Source organism: Sus scrofa, chromosome 10 (assembly GCF_000003025.6).
Source record: "Sus scrofa isolate TJ Tabasco breed Duroc chromosome 10, Sscrofa11.1, whole genome shotgun sequence".
NCBI lineage: Eukaryota > Metazoa > Chordata > Mammalia > Artiodactyla > Suidae > Sus > Sus scrofa.
In genome coordinates, this window is record NC_010452.4 from 45999103 (window position 1) to 46021597 (window position 22495).

At 36.2% G+C, this 22495-nt stretch overlaps 1 protein-coding gene across 6 annotated transcripts in view; it reads left to right on the forward strand.

Annotated features, from left to right (window-relative positions):
- The window catches only part of MINDY3 (MINDY lysine 48 deubiquitinase 3), an 82613-nt gene that overhangs the window by 19015 nt on the left and 41103 nt on the right, over nt 1–22495 (forward strand). For 3 of the 6 annotated variants that reach the window (XR_299132.3, XM_005656813.3, XM_003130735.6), the window contains 4 exons: nt 2133–2184; nt 3327–3441; nt 6224–6297; nt 7183–7262. Coding sequence is in view for 5 of the 6 variants with exons in the window: in XM_005656813.3 (XP_005656870.1) it covers nt 2133–2184; nt 3327–3441; nt 6224–6297; nt 7183–7262 (321 nt within the window). In the remaining variant the exon portion in view is untranslated. Of the gene's footprint in view, nt 1–2106; nt 2185–3326; nt 3442–6223; nt 6298–7182; nt 7263–22495 lie in introns of all 6 variants that reach the window. The other 3 variants (XM_021064830.1, XM_021064831.1, XM_021064832.1) reach the window with 2 other exon arrangements.

The following is a 22495-nucleotide window of genomic DNA, read 5'->3' on the forward strand; positions in this document are numbered from 1 at the left end:
GTACATTCGCAAGGAATAATTTTTAAAATTTAAACAGTTCAATGGCATTTCCTTTTCAGGCCTCTTAAACCTATAGCCTTTCAAAAAGAATTTAATGTATTTTCAGCGTTGATGACAGTTGGAGCAAACAAGTAGGAAATATTCACAAGATTGATAGTTAAAAATGTCATTAAGACTCGTTTTAAAATATTTTCCAGGTTTTACTGAGTTGCATACAGGCATATTTAGTAGTTTTATTTAGGATATTACAATTTTAATAGGAATAGTTGGACTAATTAGAACTTGCTTTAAAGAATATGTGCTTAAAATTGGTCTACATATTAATATGGAAGAAACTAGTAAGGTCTTTATTTGTTACATTTTCCATTATTATCTTAGTAGTCTGTGCGGTACATTTCTATGAGGATAGGTTAATGGTCTCCTAATGCATTATCTTTGTTATTTCAGTAATTAATGTAGGTGGGTGTATTATATTGAATTCCCATCCAAAAAATATTTTAGTGATTTTTCAGTTTACTTTGTCTCATTTTAAAATGGACATGAAATAAAACTGTATTTTAAATTCGCTTTTAATATTGTATAAATTTGAAAAGTTTTAATAACTGAAAATTTGAAAATTCACTTTAGATGTTGATAGATGAACTTATATGAAGATCTTTATTCCATATAACAATCTATTTTACCTGTTCTTTCCTTTATTCCCAATTATGTTCTTTTTCTTGTGTTTTATATTTTTCCACCATCCTGCCTGCTAAGCTTTTTATTTTGCTTGCCTCTTTTCTCTAAATTTCTTTTTTCATGTCACCTTTCATAGTATATACCCAGTAAAATTATTTTGATGATTAGGAGTTTCAGAATAATTAATACAGTTTGGAAATGTTTAGATAGAATTTTCATTTTATCTCAAAATTTTAAATGTGGAGTGTTTTTCCCCTTGTCAGTATTCCATTCTGTACAAACATTAATTTCATTGGCTTGTGTGGTGTGTATAGTTCTAGCTTTTGGTTACGCAATTTTGTTTGCAGTAGTGAATACTCGGGTTCAATTTCAGTTTGTTTCCCACACAAATCAAAAGATTATTTAAATTAATCCATTTGGACTTCTACAGCTTTTCAAAAGTAATTTGAAACATCTGAAAATCAAAACTGAACTTTGGAAGCTAGAATAATGTGACGTTTTAAATTGTAAATCATGCTTTTAACTTTGAATTCATATTGAATCAATTTCTTCGATTCTCTAGTGAGAATTAATATTTGAAAGTACTAAGATTTCCTTTATGGAACATAAATGGAATTGTTCATCTTGATAAATTATAGTAGGCCTTTTGATTCATGTAGATATTTTTGAGGACTTCCTCTTTGCAGAGCCGAGCCTATCTAGGTTCAGATATCAGCTCTGTTTATTGCTTTGTGCTCATGGGAGGAACCTTCTCTGGGCCTCAGGTACCTTTTCTATAAAATGGGATACTAAGTTTGTTGAGGATTAAATGTGGTTAAGTCCCATAGAGCACTTAGAAAGGGGCCTGGCACTTAGAAAAGTGCTATGTAAATATTACCTTTGGTTTAAATAAAAAAACTTATAATTGTACTGTATTAATAAACATAATCTTAACTTACAAATAAATAAGGAAACAAACTTAAAGCTGTCGTTGAACCTGTGTACTTTCAAAGTGCTCTTACCGTTTTATACACATTTGTTTAGTAATTAAGCATCAAGCCTAAAGATTTTATATATGAAGGAGAAAAGTTAGCTATGAGGATTTTACTTGGCCCTCTGAATTGAAAGATAATTTAAAAGTGCAGGACACATTACAATTTTGTGTGAAGCACTATGATTGTCAATAATTTCTCATATTTCATTAACTATCCTAGCACAACTGAATTAAAAAGAAATGTTTATTATCTAATCACCCTTCTACACTCTCAGTGTTAAATCCATTTTAGTTATAATCATGGTAACTAAGATGTTGAAATACAAATTTATGTTACAGTAAAGGTGAAAATAAACAGAATTTTAGGGGAGTGAGGAAAGAGGGAAACTTTTGATTGCTTGAAAGTATTTACAGCCTGCTGTGTGTATCTTGTGTCATTTATTTGCCATGTGTAGTGCTGAAAAGTGTCTTTTATGTATAGCTGCCTTGGCTGTCGAAGAGCTTGGCTTTGAGCGATTTCATGCATTAATTCAGTAAGTAACATTGGAACATTTAAAATACTTACCTTGTGGACACATTGACATTTTAAGTCTATTCATACTGTGGAAAGGTACTTAGATTTATATGCTTAAGGATTAATTTGTTTTCAAATTAAAAAAAAAGAATAATTTATAAATGTGTACTTAAAATATTCTGATTTCTAAGTTAACTGTCAAAATACACTTTTCTATAACATTAAAGCCTTTTTCATCATAATGAAAAAAATCATTTTAGCTTAGTGTTTCTTTGTTCTAAGTACATATAGCAATTTCTAGTAGGATAAATATTTGTATTATTATTTATTATTTGCCAAAAATATGCTTTCTCTAATTTTCATTAAAAGTACTATATTTTCACTAGAGTATATAAATTTTTTGTTACAAAATAAAAGGTAAGGATAGCTACATCAGTAGAATCTGGTTTGAAATATAACATTATTTTAAAGGAAGCCGCAAATGTACACCTTATCTTTGGTGTTCAGATATTTGTTAAATAATTTTCAGGCATTAAAAGTTAAGTTCTCTGGAGTTCCCGTCGTGGCTCAGCGGTTAACGAACCGTGACTAGCATTCATGAGGATGCAGGTTCGATCCCTGGCCTCAGTCAGTGGGGTACAGATCTGGCGTTGCTGTGAGCTGTGGTGTAGGTTGCAGATGTGGCTCGGATCCTGTGTTGCTGTGGCTGTGGTGTAGGCCGGCAGCTGTAGCTCCAATTAGACCCCTAGCCTGGGAACCTCCATATGCTGTGGGTACGGCCCTAAAAGGCGAAAAGAGAAAAACAAAAGACCAAAAGTCAAGTTCTCTTTTTATTAACCATATCTTAGAAGAGGGACTCAGTCCTTAAATAACCATATTAACGTTGAAGAAGCTGTTGATGCCAGACAATTCACCTAAGAGATGTAAAGTTTTCCTACCAATTAGGCATTCTCTATTTTAATGTTATCTATTATATGTGGTGACAATTGTCAGCAGTAGCTTTTGCTTTTCATGGCTAAATTTTTATTTGAAAAGTTGAGACACAGAAATCTCCTGTTTGTATGTATGCATTTCAATGTAGAAGATAATTTAAAGTTTTTTCATTTATGAATATAGTCAATATCACCATGGTGTTAACACGTAATATTTTTTTCCCCCCAGAAAAAAATCATTCAGAAGTTTATCAGAATTAAAAGATGCTGTCTTGGACCAGTATTCAATGTGGGGAAACAAATTTGGAGTATTGCTTTTTCTGTATTCTGTGTTACTGACAAAGGTTTGTTAAAGAAGTTGCTTCTTCTGGTTTTTATTAGTTTGAGTTCAGTATTTGTCCTGCTGTGAAAAGAAATTTTACTCTTTGTTTCTCCCTCAAATTTATTTATTTTTTGGCCATGCCTGTATCATGCAAAAGTTTCCAGGTCTGGGGATCAGACCTGTGCCACAGCAGCGACCTGAGCCATAGCAGTTGCAGTGCCAGGTCCTTAGGCTGCTGTGCCACCAGGGAATGCCAAGAAATTTTATTCTCCAAGAAATTTTATTCTTGATGCTCTTCCTAAATCTCAAAAAATCTCCTAGTCTGATGATGAATAATCAGCCTCTTCTTCTTCATTCACTTGTTACTTAACCACTTTTCAACTTTCACCCTGATGTTCTGGAGCACAGAGGTTATCAGTAATGTTCTAATTATGAAGTTCAGTCAGTTCTCCTGAATTTTATTTTCTTTGATCTTAGCAGTGTCAGGCACTTAACCCCTTAACCCTTTTGGAAGCAGTTTTTAACCCCCATACTGTTTAATTTACCTGATAAGTTACTATACTAGTTCTCTTTCTCTAATGCTTCATAATTACTTTTTTGTTTATAGGTTCATTTCCATCTTTACCTGTTACTAACTTCCTTTATGCTCTTAGCTGACCTTTATGTAGTTAATCCCAACATGTACACTTCGAGTTCTTCCCTTTTCTCTAGCAGCCTGTTAAGTCCAGTTACCCTACTAGATTTGCCCTGTCTGAAATTAGACTTTGTTCGTTGACAAGTGTTTATTGAACATTGACCCTATGCTAGCAACTAAACTTAAAATACCAGATACAATTTTTTTTAATCAACTCTCTTCAGTGTAGTAAATGAAAAAATGGGCACATTAATAGTTACTTCCATTATGGGAGTGTTTTTGGTTTTTTTTTTTTTTTGGTGTTTTTTTTTTGTTGTTGTTGCTTGCACAAAGCATGGTGGGAAAATAGGAAAAGGCGTTCATAGGTCCATTTGATGGAATCAAGGGCTGACTAACTGTAGGGAACATTTAATGGATGAGAAGTTTTTTAGATGGAATAGCTGTGGGAAGATATTTCAAGCTATGGGAACAGCAAGTATAAAGGCATCATAAAGTGGAGATATAACACACATTTGGGAAACTATAAGCACTTCAGTATTAATGCAACATAATACAACAGAGAGGCAGCTGTGGAAGATGAGACTGTGCATTGATATAGAAAAAGCTAAGACTATGAAGATGCTTGCATACTGTGCAAAAATTGGAACAACACAAAAATTATAAACAATAGATTATAGATTTCATGTGGCCAAAATTGGAACAACACAAAAATTATAAACAATAGAGTAACAAGAACTTTTTGTCAATAGAAGATTTTTAAAATTGGGGTAAGAGTTGTGCTGGAGGGAGTTGGTTTGTGAAGTCTAAGTCTAGAGTCAGAAAAACTGGAAAAGTAGTTACTGAAATAGGTGAACCTAAGTTATAGCCATGACCGTGGAAATGGGAAAGAAAAGGAGCATATTTAGAAGCTTGTTTCACATTTAGAATTTTTAAAACATTTAGACAATATTTAAGAGAACTAAAAGTACTTGGTAGTTGGTTAGCCATGGGGAATGGCAGAGATGGAGGTGTCTGGGATGACTCGTTTCTTAGGAATTCACCTTGACTGTTCAGTATTTTCCCAGTTTCTTGTGCTGAAAACTTTTGATACCTCTTCTGTCTCTTGTCCTTTAGAGCCAGTAAAACCATCATGCCTAGCTCTTCTTCCTTGAGCTGGTCTTTGAATTGATCTCCCCTCTCTGACCAGTGATTGTGTCACTTGTTCCTGTCATTCATCATGGCTTTATCATAGTCTGCTTTGTATAGTTGTTTCCAAGGAAGGCCAGTACAAGATCTCCCACTCGTTTGTATCCTTCTGTAATATTTACACAGTCATTAATATTTTCATTGTTGATTAGCATCTCTTTAATTCTTAGAAATGGCATGTAATAGAACCAGTAATTAAAGTTTGGTGAACTGTGCAATAAATGGCAGTTTAATCTCTGTAATTTTGGAATTGAGGGAGCTAAAATGCCTAGGTCTTTCTGTAGACACCCAGTATCTAGACCTTTAGGCCTTTGGGCTCTTTGGCGGGGGTTGGGAGGGATGGTTAAAAATATCAGAAACTTGGCTTTCAAGAAAATAAGAAACTTCCTGCCCTCCTAGTTTGTGTTTTATTTTGTAAGTGTCCATTTGAATTATGTAAGGACACACAACCAGAAGCAAACCTTCTATTTTCTTTTGTACCAGGTATACCTTTTGTGTATGTAAATTTATATCATTATCAACACTCACGTGTATGTATTTGGTATCAATAAATTTTTTTTAATGACCTAAGAAAATACATCAGAAGCCATAGCAGGTATATTAGTTTCAAATTTAGTTTTGCCTGAAATTAAATGAGTTTAACCTCTGGGTGCAATTTTCTCTCCCTTCCTTTTGAAACTCAAGCTTTCTGTCTCTGTAACCAACATACCAACGTTGGATCTGTTACCTGTGTTCTTTTTTTCCCCCCCCTGTATTCTTATGTAGAGGTCATGAAAGAAAAAAAGAGCCTTAGAGAACTACTACTCACCATTATCATATTAAATGTCCCCCCCCCCCCAATTTCAAATCTGGGTAATTCTTTGGGAGAAAAGTTACTTAAATTATTGTGTTTCTTTAATCCATAGTAAAAACTGATCATTTTTAAACTACCATAATTTTCATTTTTAGTTTTTAAAATGAGCTAATAAATTCTTGGTTTCCCTAGGGCATTGAAAACATAAAAAATGAAATTGAAGATGCAAGTGAACCTTTAATAGATCCTGTGTATGGACATGGCAGGTAATTAACTAAAATCTGTTAATTCCTCATATAGACTTTCATTTTCAGGGACTCAAAAAAAAATTACTACTGAGTCAGATAATTTTTTCAGCGTTGACAATATAATGTCTATGAATTTGAGTAGTCTTGTGCTTTATGCGTTGTTTGCTTTAGGTATAAAGTGTTAATTTCCACTTTAGGTTTATGTGAGCATTGCATTTATTATAGCAAATATTTTGTTTTACGATGGTAATGGGGATATTTTAACAAATTCTGCTTGATACTCCATTCATGAAATTTTTTAGTAGGTAAATTGTACTCATTTTGACTTAGAAATAAGTATATCCTTTCCTGTTTGTTAATGCTTTCCTGCCTGAGAGGAAAAAAATTTGTCTTTATTTTTCTTTAAGAATACCCTCCCACTCAAGCTTTTTATAGCTAGTTCTACTATAATTGATAACACAGTGATCAATTGTTAAAATATGAAATATGTCATCTCCTTCAGATATTTCTGCCTCAGAGGTTAAAATTCACATATCTTTCATCAAACACAGAAGACTAACAATTATATATGTATTTTTTAGATAATTATAAATATTAAGTAAATTATCAGTCTAAGTACCCTTTATTTTTTTTTTCATCCATTTAAATACACTGTCTTGGATAAAGATATTAAATTTATATGAATGTAGAGAACAATAGATATCATTGTGGTGATAAAATAAGAGATAGACTTAGCAAGTTGTTCAGCAGAGTGTATACAGTGAGAACTGTGAGGTTTTTCTCTGTTTTTTAAACAACAAAATTTAATGTAAAAAGTCATCACTTTATGCCTGACCATAGGAATCATTTGATTTGAAAGTTAATGTATTCATATTTTAATTACTTTTTCATTTTTATTAATAGCCAAAGTTTAATTAACCTCCTCCTGACGGGACATGCTGTTTCTAACGTATGGGATGGTGACAGAGAATGCTCAGGAATGAGTAAGTACAGTCTTTGTGGTGTTTACCTCCTTTATGGTTAATATTTCACTGGAATACAGCTGATTATTAATTCATCTGTTCAGAAGCTCTGCGTTTCTTAGAGGTTAGGATAAATGCTTTATCATAGAAGAATCCCTTACAGTTTTCAAGGTGCTGTAATGTGAAGAGCAGAGAACTTGAAGGCAGACAGATTTGGGTTCAAATCTCAAGTGTATGACTGCACTCAAGTTACTTCTCAAGCCTTTAGTTTTCTCTAGTAGAAAATGAGGATTGTAAGACTAATTTCTTTGAAAAAAGTAATTAATAGATATCTTAGTATATGTAAAGTTAGTTCATATTTATCCAGGGGTATCTGAAAGTCTGGAGTGCTATTGGATTTTTTTTTTTTAATTACAGGTATTACAATTTGAAATATTTTCTTTAAGAGTCCAGTGGTTTTTTTCCTAGATTGATTTTTAATTTATAATCATCTTTAAAATGCTGGGCAAATTACTGTTATTTGAGACTTTTAAACCACCATCTCCTCTATTTCTGGTATGAGGTATTTCTTTCCTGTAGCTTCATATGTTGCCAGGGTCGTTGAAGTGAAAAATCTTTGGCCAATCGATCTAGATACAGAGAGCTGATATACAGCTCTGAAAAAAATTCCCTTTAGCTTATTCCTGGGTCAGTCTAAATCCATGTGTTTACTCTTTCAAGTTATGCTGAATAACTACTATGCACCTCCTCTTGAAGTATGTAGTGTAGAACAGAAAGCACCATGGCTCCTACTTTGTCCCTGAAAATATTCTTCATTTTAAAGTCTTTTTTGTCTGATATGAGTATTGCTACTCCAGCTTTCTTTTGATCCCCGTTTGCATGAAATATTTTCTTCCATCCTCTCACTTTCAATTTGTATGTGTCCCTAGAAGTGAAGTGGGTCTCTTGAAGACAGCATATATATGGTTCTTGTTTTTGCATCCATTCAGCCAGTCTATGTCTTTTGGTTGGGGCATTTAGTCCATTTGCATTTAAGGTAATTATTGATACGTATGTTATTGCCATTTTATTAATTACTCTAGATTTGCTTTTTGCTGCTCTTTTTCCTTTCCTTCTTCTCTTGTTCTTTTCTGCCTATAGAAGTTCCTTGAGTATTTGTTGTAAGGCTGGTTTAGTGTTGCTGAATTCTCTCAGCTTCTGCTTATCTGAGAAGGTTTTGATTTCTCCTTCAAATCTGAACAAGAGCCTTGCTGGGTAGAGTAATCTTGGTTGGAGGTTTTTTCCTTTCATCACGTTGAGTATATCATGCCACTCCCTTCTGGCCTGCAGAGTTTCTGCTGAAAAATCTGCCAATAGCCTTATCGGGGTTCCCTTGTATGTTATTTGTTTCTTTTCCCCAGCTGCTTTCAAAATTTTCTCTTTGTCTTTAATTTTGGTCAGTTTGATTAGTATGTGTCTCGGGGTGTTCCTCCTTGGGTTTATTTTGTATGGTACTCTTTGTGCTTCCTGGATTTGAGGGAATGATTCCTTCCCCATGTTAGGGAAGTTTTCAGCTATTATCTCTTGGAATTTTTTTTCTGTCCCTTCTCTCTCTCTTCTCCTCCTGGCACCCCTATAATGCAGCTGTTGGTGCGTTTAATGTTATCCCAGAGTTCTCTGAGACTCTCTTCATTTGTTTTCAATCTTTTTTCTCTTTTCTGTTCTGCATCCGTAACTTCCACTAATCTGTCGTCCACCTCGCTTATTCATTCTTCTGCCTCCTGTATTCTGCTGTTAGCTGCTTCTAGTGAATTTTTTATTTCAGTTATTGTATTTTGCATCTCTTCTTATTTAAGTTTTATATCATGTATCTCTTTGGTCAGTGTTTCCTGTAAGTTATCCATCTTTGCCTCCAGTTTATTTCCAATGTCTTACATCTTCTTCAGCATCAACAGTCTAAAGTCTTTTTCCTGGAGGCTGAGAATCTCCTCATGGCTTAGCTGTTTTTCTGGGGATTTTTCTTTCTCCCTCATCTGAGTTATAGTTCTCTGTCTTTTCATTTTTATAGGTTTTTGGTGTGGTGACCTTCTTACAGATAATAGAGTTGTAGCCTCTCTAACTTCTGGTGTCTGCCCCCCTTGTGGCTGAAGTCAGTATTGGGGGCTTGGTGTAGGCTTCCTGATGGGAGGGGCTGATGCCTGCCCCCTGGTAGGAGGAGCCAATTCTAATCCCTCTGGTGGGTGGGGCTTAGTCTCTGGATGGGATTAGAGGCAGCTGTGTGCCTGAGGGATCTTTAGGTAGTCTGTTTGCTGAGGGGTGGGGCTGTGATCCCACCTGGGTTGTTGTTTGCCCTGGGGCTTCTCAGCCGCTGACCGCTGACCGATAGGTGGGGCCAGATTTTCCCGAAATGGCCACCTCCAGAGAAAGGCAGCTGCTGAGTATTCCCGAGAGTTTTGCTTTCAGTGTCCTTCCCTCACAACAAGCCACATTCACCCCTGTTTTCCCAGGATGTCCTCCAAGAACTGCAGTCTGGTTTTACCCAGATTCTCTTGGAGTCTTTGCTTTGCCCTGGGACTCAGTGCACGTGAAAGTCTGTGTGCGCCTTTTAAGAATGGGGTCTCCATTTCCCCCAGTCCCGTGGAGCTCTTGCACACAAGCCCCACTGGCCTTCAATGCCAGATGCTCCGGGGCTGTTTCTCCCTGTGCCAGATCCCCACATGTGAGAGTTTGATGTGGGGCTCAGAACTCTCACTCCTGTAGGTGAGTCTCTGTGAACCAGTTAGTTTCCAGTCTGTGGAGCTTCCCACCCAGGAGGTATGGGGTTGTTTATATCATGAAATCGCCCCTTCTACCTCTTGATGTGGCCTCCTCTTTTTCTTCTGGAGTGGGGTATCTTTTTTAAGGTTTCCGGTCCATTTTGGTGAAGTGTGCTCAGTCTTTAGTTGTGAATTTTGTTGTTTTTAGGAGAGAAGTTGAGCTCCAGTCCTTTTATTCCGCCATCTTAATCCCGTTCCCCAGCACCATGGCTCCTATAGTTCACAGAGAAAATTCATTTTTTCTTCTGTAATTAGATAAAACTGTCACTAAATACAGAAGCAAATATTATGATTGAGAAAATAATAGTTACTGCTTTTTGCTCCCTTTTAAATAAGTGAATCTTGATTTTTGTTTGTTTGTTTTTGTTTTTTAGAGTCACACCCACAGCATATAGAGGTTCCCAAGCTGGGGGTCAAATCAGAGCTACAGCTGCCAGCCTACACCACAGCCACAGCAAGGCAGGATCTGAGCCATGTCTGCAACCTACACCACAGCTCATGGCAACGCCAGATCCTCAGCTCACTGATCGACGCCAGGGATCTAACCCATAACTTCGTGGTTCCTAATTGGATTCGTTTCCACTGTGCCACGATGGGAACTCCGAGTGAATCTTGATCTTAAATCTGAAGTTTTTTTCAAATTTTAGAAATATGTATAGTTAATTAACAGAAATGTGAAGAAAAGATTCGATATTAAGGGGAAAATTAGTAAAAATCGTTATATTTCAAAATTAAAAAGCACCTTTACATGACCCAGCTCTTCATGTTACTGTTTTAGAAAGTGAAGCACTACCCCCCTTTCTTACATAAGATAATATATGTGAAATTATTCTCTTAGTGATGAGGTCAGAATGAGAAGCTAGTTCAGGTGATTACTGGTAAAGGTCAAAATTTAAACAGTAAAATTCACAGACAGAAAAACTGCTGTTACCTTGCTCTGTTTTTTTGTGATTGAGGCCATCGTGTTCTTGACGGACATCTGAAAGGATTTAATCCTGCCAGTTAAGGTTATCTGTTTCTTTAGTTTCCCTTAGGCTTTTCTTTGTGCTATGGTTTCTTTACAGGATATTGGTCGGTTATCTAAGTTTAGGTTCTTGATATGTACAAATTCATCCTGTTTCTTGAAATATTAGTATTCAAAACTATTGTCTTGGTATGGATTTTAAGTAAAGCTTAAATATCAAAACTAAGCAATGACTTTGAAATAATTATCTTGGAAAATAGAATGGGTAGAGTCTATTTCCTGCATTTTCCCTTAATTGTTAGGAATGATGACTTAAGGTTGAGTCAGTTTTCATTCATCAAACTTAAAAGTCCATACATCAGCCTTTATTGGATGTTTTTCTGTCTAACAACGTGGGAGGAGGCTGTGATAAATGTAATATAAAAGTATTGTAGAAGTTCAGGGGAAGGAGAAAACTTCTCCTACCATATTTAACCTTTGATCCCACAAGCGTGCAGTGGCTTGATGTGGGATCTGAGTTCCCAGACCAGGGATTGAACCCCAGCCACAGCTTAACCACTAGACCACCAGGGCACTCCACAGAAGTTAACATTTTAATGGGGCCAGATGGAATGAGAGAGAGGGAAAGATAAAAGTTCTGTCTAGGAACAGGAAGACAGATCAGTCTGATGAGAGTAGTGTATCTTAATCCCAAATGTACCTTGGGGGGCTTAAAAGTAAGTTAATGCTCAAGCCCAAGCTGAGAGTAGATAAACAAATTAGAATTTCTAGGCGGTGGGGCCTGAACATGATCATTTTTAAATTATCCCTAGATGATTCTAATGTACAGGCAGGTTTGAGACCCAGGAAATAGGAGCATTAGCTTTATGAAGCAGATGAGTAAGAGGAAAGGTCATAAACGTAGGATTGGGTAAGAATAGATGCTAAGAAGTTTCAACATTAGTTGGCAAGTGTTAGAAAGAGAGTCATTGAAGTTATTTGAACAGAGCAGTAACATAAGAAATAAAATAAGAACATTAGGAGATTCTGCCATGGCTCAGTAGCTTAAGAATCCGACTACAGAGGCTCAGGTCTCTGCAGAGGTGTGGGTTCAATCCCCAGCCTGGGCTGTGGCTGACGTTGCAGCTGGCTGGGGCTTGGATTCAGTTCCTGACCCAGGAACTTTCATATGCCGCCGGTGTGGCCAGAAAATTTAAAAAAACAAAAACAAAAACAAACCCAACATTAATCTGTCAGTCTGTAGAATGCATTGGAGTGGGATAGGATGCAAAGTTGAAAGCTATAGCACATAGTCAAGATGGGGAGCATAAGGAGATGAAGTAGGCATGGCAGGAAAAGAGAAAGCAACTAGTACTTATGTACCTTGTGCTAAGCAGTATGTTTTGGAAATGTATTTTCTTAACCTTAGTACATAGTTAAGAAAACCGAGGTTCAGATTATTTAGTAATTTGCCCAGTGTTGGACAGCAGAAGCATACACTTCTTTTGACCACAGCCAAGGCCTGTGCTTAGTCCACCATAGCACATTCTCCTTCTGGACCACTCTGCCTCTGGGAATGAGCCTGCAAGAGGGTAGAATCTGTAGATTCAGCTTCAAATTCCATAGATGAGGGTAAGGTACAAATAACCAATAGGTTTTCACATAAAGCTTAGTAAATAAATGAACACATGAAAGAAACATCATGGGGAGTCTGCTTGAAGTCACCGGGTATGTTTTGGTGGCAAAAAACAATCTTTGTCCTCAGATTATTTATTTCATTTTCCTTCAAGAGCAATTACAGCTGTTGATTGTTAAGGAAGCCCATTATGCAGCAGTGGTGAACATTATTTTAATAAGGCCAAGCACTGCTCTTCGTACTTAATGACTGTCTTTTTTATTTCCATTTGCTCACTTTGTTCTTTAAACAACTCTGTGAAGGTCATAGAATAAAGGAAACTAAGGAAACTAATGGTTAAGAATCTTGCTTCATCCATACAACCTAGTAAATAGCAGAGCTGGGATTTAAACCACATAGCCTGGTTCCCTACAACCAGCCTACTTAGTTATAATATACAGCCTCTTATACTACACTTAACAAAGTCTTGAGTGAGAAAATGAATATGTGGGATGATGTGGAAGAAGTTTATTTTATTTCATTTCTGAGTAGTCCTGAGAGGTAGTTACTTGCCTCATGTATAAAAGAAACCGAGATTGAGAATTCAGTCCAAAGATTCCTATCCATGCTAACAGAGTTAGTGAATGAGCCATGCTGTATCTCTCTCTCATTCAAGGAGAATGAGGACTAAGAATAGGCTATGAATTGAGCAATTGGCAAGGTCCTTCCTCTGAAAGAGCAATTGAGATGGAAGCCATAGCATAAGGAGGAAGTATTTTAGCTGTGTAAGAGAGGAAATTTTGCTGGTGAAAGGATGCAGAGAGAGGAGTTCATTGCCTGGTCATAATAAGGTGAGAGCTGGTATCCCTGGGTTTGTTTTAAGGGACAGAAGTCACCTAAATTGTTTGTTAGAAGGGGAACTGCTTTTACGGAAAGAGATGCTGAGTAGAGTTTAGGGTCACAGTGACCTTGGAAAGATGAACAGTTCTTCTAAAACAAGAAGAATGTGTTGAGGAAACAAAAAGGCATTTTGAGGTATGAAAGATTTAAATTGGAATAACTCTTGAAATTTTGCAGTTGCTGAAATGAGTGGACAGAAGTAGTTAGAGGCATATAAAAAGGAGAGAAAAGGTTTGAATCACCTGCTTTAAGAAGGAATGTCAAAATGGATTAGGAAACAAATTTTAAAATGTGCTATCAGAATTAAGAACTGAGATGAGGTTACATAGACTGATTGAGAGTGGATCCAGCCAGTAAAGCTTATGGTTCAGTTTCTTCCTAGCAGTAATCATCAGTCTGAGAGTTGAAGGAAAATGGATTTTGTGTGTTATCTGGGAAAAGCCAAGAAGGTCCAATGAAAATGAATGGTGTAGTTTTCTCACCTTTATTTATAAACTTTATCAGTGCTTGATATGTCATGAAATGTATGAAATAAAGATATTTTTCCCCTGGTTTGTCTTTTGCCCTTAGGCTTTTTTTTTTCCTCCTTTTTATGGCTACACCTGTGGCACATGAAAGTTCCTGAACTAGAGGTCAGATCATAGCCATAAGGAGAACTCCCCCTTAGTTTATTTTTGATGAACATTTAGATGGTCAACATTTTGACTATTAGAAACACTTCTGCAGTGAATATTTTTGGTCTGTTTCCTATTGAAATATTCCTATAGGATAGATTCCTAAAAGTAGAATATATGTTAAAAAATTTAAGCTTCTGGAGTTCCCATTGCTGCTCAGCAGGTTAAGGACCAGATGTTGTCTCCATGAGGATGCAGGTTCAGTCCCTGGTCTTGCTCAGTGGATTCAAGATCCAGCGTTGCCACAACCTGTGGCATAGGTTGCAGGTGCGGCTCAGATCCGGTGTTGCCATGGCTGTGGTGTGGGCCTGCTGCTGAGGTTCTGGTTTGACTCCTAGCCGGGGAACTTCCATATGCTACAGGTGGGACCATAAAAAATAAAAAAAGTAAAATAAAGTTTAGGCTTCTGTTCTTGTCGTTTATTCACTATTAGCTTTTTTTTTTTTTTTTTTTGTCTTTTTGTCTTTTTAGGGCCACACTTACAGCATATGGAGGTTCCCAAGCTAGGGGTCAAATTGAAGCTAGAGCCACTGGCCTACACCACAGCCACAGCAACGCCAAATTGGAGCCACATCTGTGATTTACACCACAGCTCATGGCAATGCCGGATCAATCCTTAATCCACTGAGCGAGGCCAGGGATCAAACCTGCGTCCTCATGGATGCTAGTCAGATTCGTTTTTCCACTGAACTGTGACAGTAACTCCTACTATGTATGAGCTTTATGGAGATATAATTCACATATCCTACAAATCTCCAGGGTAAAGTGTACAATTCAGTGCTTTTCAGTATGTTCTTCAGAGTTGTGCAGCTATCATCACATCAGTTTTAGGACAGTTTTGTTCCCTTCAAAGTAATCCTTGTGCCCATTGCTATCATTCCTCCTCAGCCCTTATTAACCCTTATTCTACTTCCTGTCTCTATAGATTTGCCTGTTTTGAACATTTCTTATAATGGAATTATGTAATATCTGGTCTTCGATACACACGTATTTAATTTAGCATCATGTCAGGTTTCATGCCTGTGTAGCATGTACCAGCGCTTCACTCCATTTTTTTAATGTTGTTTCATGGTATGGTTTATACCACATTTTCTTTCTTTGTTAATCAGTTGATGGACATTTGGCTTCTTTCCACTTGGCCATGATGAATAATGTGGTTAGGAATATTTATGTACAAATTTTGGTGAGATGATGTTTTTATTTGTCTTTAGTATCTACTCAGAAGTGAAAATTCTTGGTCATATGATAATTGTGTTTATTTAACCTTTTGAGGAACACCTGTTAAACTTTGATAGATAATGCCAAATTACCTTCTAAAATTGGCTTTAGCAACTAGAAAAGTATAGAATTAAGCTTCCAGGATATAGAAAAGTCCTTATTTTTCTGCATCCTAGACAACACTCAGAACTATCCCTCTTTTATGCTTTCTCAGTCAGTTTATTGATGGTTTCTAGCCTAATTTGATTCATGTTTCTTCCTGGTGAGCCCGCACTTGATCATCTTCTCCTATGTTTGTCAACTTGTAGTGTTTCTTCTTCTGGGAATTGTGTTTTTCCCTCTTTTGGCATTTTCACGGGAAAGGTTATTTTCTTTTATTTATAATTTCTAGGAGTGCTTTATAAATTCTTAGTTCTTTGTATGTTAAATCTGTGTTGCAAATAGTTTCTCTCAGCCTTTTCTGTTTCCATGAAGTTTGCCACTGGTATCTTTCATATATCAAAGCTTTTCATTTTTATGAAATCAAATCATTTGATCTTTTCTGTTATGGCTTCTGTTTTGTTTTTAAATTTTTTCCATGTATCTGTTTTATGTTACAGCCACCCAGGATTAAAACTAATAGTCTCTAGTATTTTCTTCAAACACTTTCGTAGGCTTTATTTTTTTTAATGTTTAGCTCTTTAATCCATCTGGATTATTTGTTTTATGTTATGAGCAATATGAGATAGGGATCTACTTTTTTACTTTTTTTCCCAAAGAATTCCTAATATTCTAATTCCAGTCAATTCTCCATAGATACAAAACACCTACTTTATTAAATAACCATTTTTCCCATACATATAATTTATTTTCTGGAGTATTCTATTCCACTAATTTATTTGTGAGTTCTTATGCCAAAACTACACTGTTACATAGTTTTTTAATATACTTTGATATTTTTTAGCAGATTTCCTAGGATTGTACTTTTTCAAATTTTTAGTAGTCCTTTCCACACTGCGTATTCTAATTGAAATTTTTTTCAGATTTTTAGGTTCTGGTTTTTGATTTTCTGAAGATTTTGATTGAGGTTACTGTAAATTTGTTTATTATTATTATTATTTTGCTTTTTAGGGCTGCACCTACAGCATATGGAAGTTCCCAGGCTAGGGGTCAAATTGGAGCTACAGTTGCTAGCCTTCGCCACATCCACAGCAACACCGGAGCCAAGCTGCATCTGTGACCTACACCACAGCTCATGGCAACTCCCAGTCCTTAACCTACTGAGCAGGGCAAGGGATCAAACCTGCATCCTCATGGATACTGATCAGTGCGTTTCCACTAAGTCACAATGGAAACTCTGATTGGTATATTATTTTAGACAACTGACATCTTCACAATATTAGGTCTTCCCATCTAGATTGTTTTTTATATCTTGATAATGAAAGTATATATTGTTGGTCATACAAAGCATAAAATTCCTGAATTCTCCTCACCTGCTAAAACTAGTTTTTGCTTCTGTAGTAGAGTACAAATAAAACTGCAGTAGAACTAATCACCAAATTCACTCTTGCTCACCTCCTCAGTCCTTCACAGTGATGAGTGTGGTATTTTAAATCTAAATTAGGCTCATCATAATATTCTCTTACTTAAAACTATTTGATAGCTCGCTTCCCCATGCACTTCACTTAAAATAAAATCCAAACTTCATAGCCAGGTTCTCAAATCCTTTTGGGCCCTGGTACCCATTGACCTGCCGGATGTGTTCGTTTTTACTATTGTCTGTATTTTTAGCAGAGATTTTCTTTGATTTTGTTTTCCTGCAGATCCATCTTCCCATGGCCCCCTTTCTGTCTCAGATGAATCCCAGTATTTGTGTACCATCTGTTTTTTGTGTATTGTACATTTATTGCTTTTGTATGCTTATTTTATGATTATTTTTATTTTAATGCTTTCTTCATTTCATGAGATTGAAATAGAGTCAACTCTTATAAATCATAAATCCACATATTTCTTTTTTCTTTTTGATAGAAGTCAATATCACAGTCTACCTAGGCAAGTTATTTGAAAGTTGATAAACTCATGATACACAGATAGTAAGAGATTCTAAACTCTGAAGATTAAGATTATTTTGAGGATTCTCTTGTGGCCCAACAGGTTAAGGATCTTGTGTTGTCACTACAGTGGCTTGGGTTGCTGCTGTGGCACAGGTTTGATCCCTGGCCCAGGAACTTCCACATTATGGCATGGGCAGGCCAAACAAAAATGAACATTTTGAAATTTTAGTATTTTTACATAATTAATATGAATTGCCATTAAGTGGCTAGGTGCTAATACAAATTTGAAAAGTATTTGGTTTATCAGAATACACGTGAAGATCAGAAGTGTTTATTTTCTCCAAATTTTATTGCCTATAAAAATACATTGAATTAGCTGGAACTAAGTTGTCAGATAAAATGCAGGACTCCCATTTAAATCTGAATTTCAAATAAGCAATGAATCATTTTTAGTATGTCTCATAGGGTGTTTGGAATATACTTAAAAATTATATTTTGTATCTGAAATTTAAATTTAACTGGGTATCTTGTGTTTTTATTTGGGTAAATCTGGCAACCCTGACTAAATGCCAACTCTCTAGCAATCTGACTTCTTAAGAATATAATAATCAACCAGTAAGTGGGTTTTTAAAAGCCCGTTACTTCAAAAATAGATTTCACCAAGTTCATGGCTCAATTTGCATGTACCTTTACCTATGAGATAATCAAGCCTTTCTCTACATTGTATTGTTTTTTCTTTTATTTTAGCTATTCTAATGTTCTTATTTTTAAAAGTACATATTTTTCATATTTTTAACTATAGATTCTATACCTTACTTACTCAAGGCCCTACATAATTTCACCCCAGCTTATTTTGTCAGCCATTCCTGAACCTCTGCTTGAACAGAGTCTCGGCTGCTTGCTTTCATTTCTTGGTTCATGCTGCTCCTTGTGCCTGAAGACCTGTCCCTCCCACCTGTGATCCACCCATCCTTTACTTCCCACTTCACATGCTGTCCCTTCCCAACGGCCGTCCCCAGTCCTGATTCCCATAGGTGATCCAGCCTGCCCTGAGCACTTTGCCTTCATGGCATTTACCACATTCTACTTTGTCACCTACTGTGGAGTTTTTTTGGAGTGGGGGAGGAGGTTGAATTTCCGTAATTGTAGTAAGAACATTTAACATGAGAAATGTGAGATATACCCTTGTGATGAAGTTTTTTTAGGGCCAAACCGGCAGCATATGGAAGTTCCCAGGCTAGGGTCGAATCAGAACTGCAACTGCTGGCCTACACCACAGCCACAGCCACGCCAGATCTGAGTCGTGTCTGCAACCTACACTGCAGTTTGCAGCCATGCCAGATCCTTAACCCACTGAGCAAGGCCAGGGATCAAACCCACATCCTCATGGATGCTAGTCAGGTTCATTACCACTGAGCCACGATGGGAATGCCATATCCTTAAAATGAATTTTTAAGTAGAGTATTAACTGTTGGTACGAAATTGTACAGGAGATCTCTAGAACTTACTCATCTTACATAACTAAAACTTTATGTATTTATTGAATGAGCTGTTCCCCATTTCTTCCTCCCCCCAGCTCCTGGCAGCCATCATTCTACTCTCAGCGTCTTTGAGTTTAATTATTTTAGATACCTCATGTAAGTGGAATCATGCAAATATTTCTCCTTCTGTGACTAGCATATGTCACTTAGCATAAGACCCTCAAGGTTCATACATTTGCCACATGTAGTAAGATTTCCTTCTTTTTTATGTCTGAATGGTGCTCCATCATATGGATGTTGCAAAGTTTCTTATCCATTCATTCGTTGCTAGACATTTAGGTTGTTTCGGTTTCTTAGCTATTGGAAACAGTGCTGCAGTGAGCATGGGAGTGCCAGTATTCCTTTGAGATCATGATTTCATTCTTTGGGATTAAACACCTGGAAGTGGAACAGTTGGATTATATGTTTTTTTTAATTTTTGTAAGGAACATCCATACTGTTTTCCATTTTCCATTCCCACCAACAGTGTACAAGGATTCAAATTCTGCACATCCTCCCCAGCACTTACCTTTTGTGTTTTTTTCTAATGTCTATCTGACAGGTGCAAGTGATACCTCATTGTAGTTTCAGTTTGCACCTCTCTTATGATTAGTCATTTTCAGCATCTTTTCATATACTGGTAGCCATTTGTATGTATTCTTTAGAGAAATATCTGTTTAAGTCCTTTGCCCAGATTTTTTTGTTTGGGGGTTTGGTTTTGCATTTTGGGTTATTTGGTCTTTTGCCATTGAGTTGTCAGGGTTCCTTATCTATTTTGGATAGTAACTCCTCATCAGATAAATGGTTTGCAGAGAGGCTCTTTGCTTCTTCGTCTTTGCATGGTATCATCTCTGTATTCCTTTACTTTGCTTAGCATTGTTCTTTTCAGTACTTGGCACTCAAGATGTGTTTGTTCTATAAATGTAGTACAGTTATCTGGTTTCCAAGTCGGCATCAATTCGCAAGGCCCAAGAAGGACTTCTCTGGACACCCTGACAGTAGTGAGAAGGAAGTGATGGTTGGGAGTGGAGGATAAGGCAGTAAAAAAGCAAACTCAAGAATATAAAACTGTGCATTTAGATACACTCTCAGTGGCTGAAGAGAAGAGCTGATAGGCACTGATCATAAGTAGTCTTAAATGTGAGGCTAAGAAAACAAAGTTAGAAAAATCTGAAAAATAGTGATGCGGTTATTAGAATTTTCTGCAAATGTCAATAGACTTTTTTTTTTTTGGCTGCACTCTAGGCCTATGAAAGTTCCTGGGCCAGGGATCAGATCCAACCCCAGCTGCAACCTAAATGCAGCTACAGCAGTGCTGGATCCTTAATTCACTGCACAGTGTTGGGGATTGAACTGCGCCTTTGCAGAGACAGTGCCACAGCAGGAACTCCTCAATAGACTTCTTTGAGACTTACTGAGAAAATTCTCTTATAGCTAAACTCTGAATGTAAACTCTAATTACAACTTTGTATAATATTCAGTATTCTTAATGGTGCACTTCGGTTATCAAAAGAAGATAAAAATGTTAAGTATATATCCTGTTTAAGGAAACGGGAGTAATACATTTTTAAAACATTATCCAAACAACATGCCTAAACACGTGGCAACTGACCTAATCTGAATAATTCCTTGTTCAAGAATTATGACCAGTGAATTTGCTTTATGTAGTAGCATATTATAAGTATACTATTGTAGACATTTAAAATTCTAAGGAAAGAGATGATGTAGTATCAAGTTGTAACACTAGGTGGTAGTAACTGATTTTAGAAATTAAAGTGTGAAAATGTCTTTTAACATGTATTCTTTGAACTCGAAAACATTTAGTGCTGCTTACATTTCAGAAAGTAGAGGAGGGGAAATTTTGAAAGGCTGTAGAGTACCATCTCTGCCTATTTGGGCTGCTCTTGTTCACTCTCTTTTTCCCTTAAATGCTGTATAATAAAACAGTTTCCACATTTTTTTTGTTCTCATGTCCTTTACACTTGAAAATCACTGAGAATCTGAAAAAGCTCTTGCTTATTTGATTTATAAGAAAATTATGCTCACCTTTTTTTTTTTTAATATAAAGGCTGAGAAAGTTTTAAAGATGTATTAATTCATTTTAAAATAACAGTAATGCACCTATTTATTTAATTTTGGGGGTCCTGTGTGCTCATAATCATCTTTTTTTTTTTTGCTTTTTAGGGCCACACCTGCGGCTTATGGAAGTTCCCAGGCTAAGGGTCAGATTGGAGCTGCAGCTGCCAGCCTACACCACAGCCACAGTACCATGGGATTCAAAGTGCATCTGCAACCTACACCACAGCTTGAAGTAACACTGGATCTTAAGTCACTGAGTGAGGCCAGGGATCAAACACGCATCCTCATAGATACTAGTCAGGTTCGTTACTGCTGAGGCACAACGGGAACTCCCACCCATTACTTTAAATATAAACCTTTTTAATTAAAAAACTATTTTCCAAAATAAGAAAAAAAAATTTTAGTAGGAAGAGTGACATTGTTTTAAAATTTTACAAATCCCTTTAATGTCTAGTTTATTAGTAGACAGCTGGATTCTTATATCTGTTTATAGATTCCATCTGTTGGAAAATAACACCATTTAGCCTCTGGAAAACTCTACTCTACACTCAGGAAAGAGTAGGAGTGAAAAACACAATAAATGTCTTTTTATGAAAATCATTTTGATTTCGTATAGCCTCTAAAAGGGTCTTGTAGATCCCAAAGAATCCTAATCCAGTTTGAGAATTTTTACTATGTATGCTTCCTCCATGCTAGTAAGTAGTTAGTGAAAAAATACAAACTATGTATACATGCCTTCTATTAATTTTGAATTAACAAACCTAAAAGCTGAAATGTCAGTTCTTGGCTTACACCATCTTAATGTTGGACTTACGGATACATAGTAAGATATTTACAACAAAAGCAGCTAAGTTTATATTATTACATTAGTTGAGAAAAACATAATTTCCTAATAGTAAAATGGACAATACATGACCAAATGATAGAAAGGATGCAAAGTTATATATACATTGTGTTTACAGTGGACATAATTTTTAACCAGGAAAAAAAAATGCTTTTTAGAAATATGAATGGACCCAAATTACTATTATAATGATATTTAATATACATGAGCTGAAAGCTGTAGTCTATGAAAAGACTTTATTATCATCACAGTTACATGTCTGATGTAGAATAATGTCTTTTCATTTTCTCTGCTTTTTCTGTTTTTTCTTATCCATTTCCATGATGTTAACTCTCATCTCTGAGGCTCATGACTCCCAAAGTTTCACCTCCAACACTGATCTCTCTTCCATGTTTCTGAGCCTCACTTCTAGTTATATATCTGTCTGTAGCTAGAAGTCCTAAAGGTTCCTCTCTCCTGGCTTGTCTAAGACCAAACTCATGTTCTCTCTTCATACCACTTGAGAACCTACTGAATTCTTTCTCTTGGTTGCTCACCATTTATCAAGCTCCCCAGGCTACATAGAAACCTTTAAGGAAGCTTTGATAAATTCTTTATCCCTTATGTATGTTGCGTTTTCACACTTCTTTGTCA